The sequence below is a fragment of the Musca vetustissima genome, unplaced genomic scaffold (assembly GCF_032173495.1).
Source record: "Musca vetustissima isolate MV318-11 ecotype Yass unplaced genomic scaffold, APGP_CSIRO_Mvet_v1 utg8904, whole genome shotgun sequence".
Taxonomy (NCBI): domain Eukaryota; kingdom Metazoa; phylum Arthropoda; class Insecta; order Diptera; family Muscidae; genus Musca; species Musca vetustissima.
Window position 1 is genome coordinate 1 of NW_026887186.1, and position 6,030 is coordinate 6,030.

Below are 6,030 nucleotides of genomic sequence, written 5' to 3' on the forward strand. Positions count from 1 at the left end.
ATTATTCTAGACCGATTTTAATAGAGTTCGTCCTTGTGCCAAATTAGTGACCTATGCCAAATTTCATCCAATTAGGATCATACATGTGACCTGTACTTTGTTTACAATTTGACATGGACAGACGGACGGGCATGCATAAATCGACTTAGAAAGTGATTCTATGCATATACTAAAAAGGAACCATGTGTCTATCTAGTTTCCTTTTGCCTGTTACAAATATATGCACAAAGACATAATACCCTGTACCACAGTGTGGTGAAGGGTATAAAAAATTGGCTTTGCATATAAGGGGGCCAATATTGATTACTTCTCGGGAGGATATACTTAATGTGGACTGATAAAGGCCATTTTGGAACGTAACGGTTTAGTTTTGTATCTCGACACCCCCGAAGGTAGTAATATTACAACAGAAGTCTTAACATATTATAGGTTATGAACTGACAAGTTGTAGTACTGAATATCCCCCACACTATGGGGTATCCAATTCGAACCCAAATTAAAACGAATTTAAAAAAAGTGCGTTTAAAAACATCTAAATATTGAAAAAAGAAAAGTTTTGCTATATAGTGGATACATTACTAGATATTCATAAATTTTGTCCTTATTAATAATATATATACTTTATATGGGCGGAAATTACTATTTCGATGAGTTACAAAAAAAAAAAAAAAAAAAAAAACATAACATAACATACCCTTCATACTTTTGTGGATGGTGTAAAAACCAAAATATCTCGTCAATTAATTCGGGTAATTCGAATATTACTGTATAATTCGACACACTCATTGTGTAAAACATGTTCGTGTACGAACTTGCCGCATTTGTTCAAACTTTGTGTGTTACAACATACATTCATACCGAAGTAAACATACACAATAAATACCGGTTCGTCGAGTCTGAAACGTGGATTGTATGAATCAAACGAATACACAACAAATTCGAAACTCTCATACCTGAAGCAATTCATATTTGTTGTACCCTCACTCATTGGACTTCATTTCAAACAAATTTATAGAATAGAAGCCATTACTTTGTGTGAGTGACTCATGGGTGGTGTTTTTGTGCATTCATGCAGATGTCTAGTTCCCTGCAATATGCCTGAAGAGTTGCTGATTTACCAGCGCATAATCTGCAAATTTCTCCGTGTTCGTTCTCATACCTTCTATCTTCTTCGCTATCCACGGGCATCCGCTGTACTCTATTTTTGCCCTTTGGAGATATTCCACCGGTTGCCGTGACAATGCATCTGCTACGACATTACAGCGACCCTTCCTGTATTGAATCGAAAAAGTGTATTGTTGCAGCTCGAGGGCCCAGCGCGCCAACCTGTCTGTAGGGTTATCGATGAAGTTGAGCCACTTCAAGGATAGATGGTCGGTTATAACATTGAAATGATAACCTTCCAAATAGGGGCGCATCTTTCTAATACCCCAAACTTTGGCTAGACATTCCTTCTCAGTTGCGGAGTAATTTCTATCTGCTCCAATTAGGACCCTACTAGCGTACGCAATGACTCTCTCCGTGCCTTCGAGGAGCGGTATTAACGCTCCTAGCCCGTAGTCACTAGCATCTGTTTGTAGTGAAAAAGGTTTTGAAAAATCCGGGCAAGCTAATACCGGTGCTTCTGTCAGACGAAGCTTCAGTATTTCAAAAACAGTTTGCTGGTTCTCGGTCCAACGCCAATGCTTTCCTTTTTTCAACATGGAGGTGAGAGGGTATGCTACGGTTGCAAAATCAGGAACAAATCTGCGGTACCACGACACTACTCCTAAAAACCGGCGGAGTTCTTTCAGGCAGGTGGGTGTTGGCAGTTCACGAATGGCCGCAACCTTATCTGGGTCCGTGTGGATGCCTTGGGCGCTAACGACGTGGCCGATGTATTTGGTCTCTTTCTTGAAAAAGTCGCATTTTTCTGGGTTTATGCGCAGATTCACCCTTCGTAGTCTTCGGAACACCTCTCTTAAATTTTCCAAATGTTCTTCTAATGTTTTACCTATGACAATGATGTCATCTAAATAGGCGAATGCGTGTGGTTCCATGTCAGCGCCTATTACTGTGTCGAGGGCACGTTGGAATGTAGCGGGGGCGGAATGCAGTCCAAAAGGCATCACCCGCCATTGGTATAACCCTCGCCCGGGTACAGTGAATGCCGTGTACTTTCTGCTAGTCTCTTCCAATGGTATCTGCCAATATCCATCCTTTAAGTCGAGGCTACTGACAAAATTCGCCTCCCTGAGTCGGTCGAGAATGGACGAGATCCGCTGTAAGGGGTACGCATCGGGATCGGACTTACTGTTTAAATGGCGAAAATCCATACACAGTCTCCAAGTACCGTTCTTCTTCCGAGCCAATGTAATTGGTGAGTTGTACGGACTACGTGAAGGTTCTATAAATCCCTTACTAAGGAGTTCATTTACCTTTTCCTGGACGATGGCTTGCATTGCTGGGTTCCTTGCTGCATACCGCAGCTTGAATGGCCTATCGTCGTTCATGACAATTCGGTGAGAAGCGACCGTAGAGAATCCGTGCAACTCCTCAAATTTCCTTAGTTCTTCGTTGAGGAAAGCGTTTATCCTTTCTTGATCAGTGGGGCTTAGCACACTTACCGTGGGTGACAAGGTAGGTTCTTGCAATCCCGGGTTTATCGTATTTGTGCCGTCGTCTTTCTCGGATTCCGGTGGTTGGTGTGTGGTTACTGTCAGGTGTAGATGCTTTTCGATTGTTCTCCCTGTTTCTTCGGTACACGGTATGACACAACTTAACCCAGCACAAAGTATTTTAGTCCTGCTCAGTTGAAGAAAATCCATCCCCAAGATGATATATAATCGCTGGCGTGGGGCATAATCAGGAATTCCATTGTCATTTTGCATTATCCAAAGATTAATTCGGTAATCACAGAATGCTGAACTCTCCGTTGTGACCCATCTGCCAACCTGATCGTTATATCCTGTGTTCTCTGTATGGTTTGGAGATCGATTGTCTGGGCGAACGTCTCACTGATGAAGCTCCTGGTTGCCCCTGTGTCAACGGTGGCCAGGCAACGCCGACCCTGAATTATTATTTCTGCAATTATGCGTGAGGCGGTATTGTAGAGCGATGTTCCTCCTGAGTTGGAGTGGGTGTCTGCGAGCCCACATTCTCTACCTCCATGCGGACTCGATGCTCGTTTCCCGATCGCTTTCGACAGCACTGTATCGTCCGAATGCCTCTCCGACCACACTCCCAGCAGAAGAGCTTCTGTGGATTGCGGCATCCGGCTGCGAAATGGCCCTCCTGGCCGCATCTTCGACAAGCCGTGGCTGTGTTGATCGGTACCTCACGCATACTCTCTGAGCTTCGTGACTTAGATATAGCTTAATACTACAGGGATGACGTCTGTCCGAGGTTAGGTGGTTAACTTTTGCCGTCCTTCGAAATGGAGACCTGGATAAGTACTCCTGGTGGGGAATGGACTGGGATACTGGGAGTTGGAGCCCTGGGTAAGTACTCTCACAACAGGATACTCTCACTGAGATTCGGATTTTCCAGTTACGTAGGTCATTTGGGGACATAAGCTAGGGGATACGCACGGAGTCTACTGCGAGAGAACTTAATAAGTACTCAGGCAAGGATACGAAAGGATTCTACTGCGAGAGACCTTAATAAGTACTCAGGCTAAGATACGTAAGGATCCTACTGCAAGAGACCTTAATAAGTACTCGAGCACGGATACGTAAGGATTCTACTGCAAGAGACCTTAATAAGTACTCAAGCAAGAATACGAAAGGATTCTACTGCGAGAGACCTTAATAAGTACTCAGGCAAGGATACGAAAGGATTCTACTGCGAGAGACCTTAATAAGTACTCAAGCAAGGATACGAAAGGATTCTACGGCAAGAGACCTTAGTAAGTACTCAAGCAAGGGTACGTAAGGATTTTACTGCGAGAGACCTTAATAAGTACTCAGGCAAGGATACGAAAGGATTCTACTGCGAGAGACCTTAATAAGTACTCAAGCAAGGATACGAAAGATTCTACGGCAAGAGACCTTAGTAAGTACTCAAGCAAGGATACGGAAGGATTCTACTGCGAGAGACCTTAATAAGTACTCAGGCAAGGATACGAAAGGATTCTACTTAGGCAAGGTTACGCAAAGATTCTACTTAGGCAAGGATACGCAAAGATTCTACTTATTCAAGGATACGCAAGGATTCTACTTAGGCAAGGATTATACTGCAAGAGACCTGGATAAGTACTCAAGCAAGGATACGGAAGGATTTCTTTGGGAATAGGGACCTGGATAAGTACCCTAGGACGGCTATCAGAATTATCATACAATGTATCACTCACCTGGGATGGATGTGTCTTCTGTCGTTGTCTGGCACTGGCTGTCCCTTCTCACTCGTTGATCTCCCTTTTATAGCAAGCCCCAACCACGTGTTCTAGCGTGGGAGGGGCTGTGATCATTACAACCAATGGCTGTGATGCGGGAGAATAACTGTAACCCTTTTTATTTTGTTGTTTTCTTTTGACCGAGACAAAGAAGAATGCAGGGATTTTAGAATATTTTCTTATTTATTAAACAACAGAAAAATACATGGTGTGGGCAAAAATTAGTGCAACGACTTTTTGGTCGTCACACAGTACTGATTGGTTGACCCGTTCAGATGCATTTGACTGCGGGGCATATGGAGCAGTTTGGATGTAATTTATACCATATGTTTCGATCATGTCCTTGAATGTTTTTGAAATAAACTGGGCCCCATTGTCACTGTGCACCGTCTCGGGTACACCAAATTTGCGGTAAATATCTTCAATTATAAATTTGACCACATCAGAGGCGGTTGCTTCTCGCATCGCTTTCAAAAAGGTGAATTTGGTGTAGTGGTCCACCATTGCCACTTTTCAAGCGAGGATATTTTCCCAAAAAATCAATATAAAGTTTTTGGAATGGTCGTTGTGTTACGACTTCATTTCCAATAGTAGGCTGTGTGCTCCGATTTATGGGTTTAGTTTCTTTACATATGGAACATTTGGAAACGTATTGCCTGATCTGCGAGCCCATCTGAGGCCAATAATATTTTTCCCGTAGGCGATATAGGGATTTAGATATTCCTCCATGTGCTGATGTGGTTTTTTCGTGGGCTTGTTTAATTAATTCATGGGTTAATGACACGGGGACCCATAATTTCCATTGGAACTCTTGGGTTTCCGGATCATACGACGCAAGACTCTTTTTAAACACCATATTGTCTATGATTTTTAGATCTGGAAGCCTTTCTTGATTCTTCGCCACTACATCTCTAAGCTCTTTGTATGAATCGGAATCAAATTCAGAAGTTTCGAATTCAAAAACCTGATTCATATCAATTTCGTCGGCAGTGGGTAGACGTGATAGCATGTCGGCAACTACATTTTCTTTGCCCTTGCGATGAATGATTTTGAAATTATACCCTTGGAGTTGTAGTGACCATCCACTGAGGTCTTTCAAGGTCATCAGCCACTGCAAACTCGAATGGTCGGTGATCACGGTGAACTCCATGAGTTAAACATAGGGTCTGAATTTTTTTATTGCCATCACCCCGGCTAGACACTCCTTCTCCGTCACGCTGTAATTTTTCTGGCATTTGTTTAATTTTTGGGAATAAAAGGCAATCGGGTGCTCGTCTCCTTCACTATTCATTTGAAACAGTACGGCCCCGATTCCATATTCCGATGCATCACACTGTATGAAAAACGGTTTCGAGAAATCAGGGTGTCGTAACACTGGCGCGGAGAGCCTTCTTAAGCTTTCAAATGCTTCTTTTGCCTTCTAATTCATTTGAAACTTAACAGATTTCTTGAAAGTGTCTGTGAGTGGGGCCGATATTGAAGCGAAGTCCTTTATGAATCTTCGGTACCACCCAGCCGTACCTAGAAAACTCCTGACCTCTCTAGCATTTTTCGGGACCTTTATTTTATTTATCCCCTTTATATTTTCGGGATCGGTTCGCAATACCCCTCCTCCAATTATAAATCCTAAGTACTTCAGCTGTTGGAAACAAAACTTG

The 6,030-nt window shown here is 42.9% G+C and overlaps 1 protein-coding gene across 1 annotated transcript; it reads right to left on the reverse strand.

Annotated features, from left to right (window-relative positions):
- Positions 1-4,378: 4,378 nt before the first annotated feature.
- On the reverse strand, positions 4,379-5,381 carry LOC133334777 (uncharacterized). The gene is made up of 3 exons (XM_061543099.1): positions 5,003-5,381; positions 4,578-4,881; positions 4,379-4,505 (listed from the first exon to the last, which is right to left on the reverse strand). Exons 1-3 carry the CDS (start codon positions 5,379-5,381, stop codon positions 4,379-4,381), a joined length of 810 nt encoding a protein of 269 aa, XP_061399083.1.
- Positions 5,382-6,030: the final 649 nt, after the last annotated feature.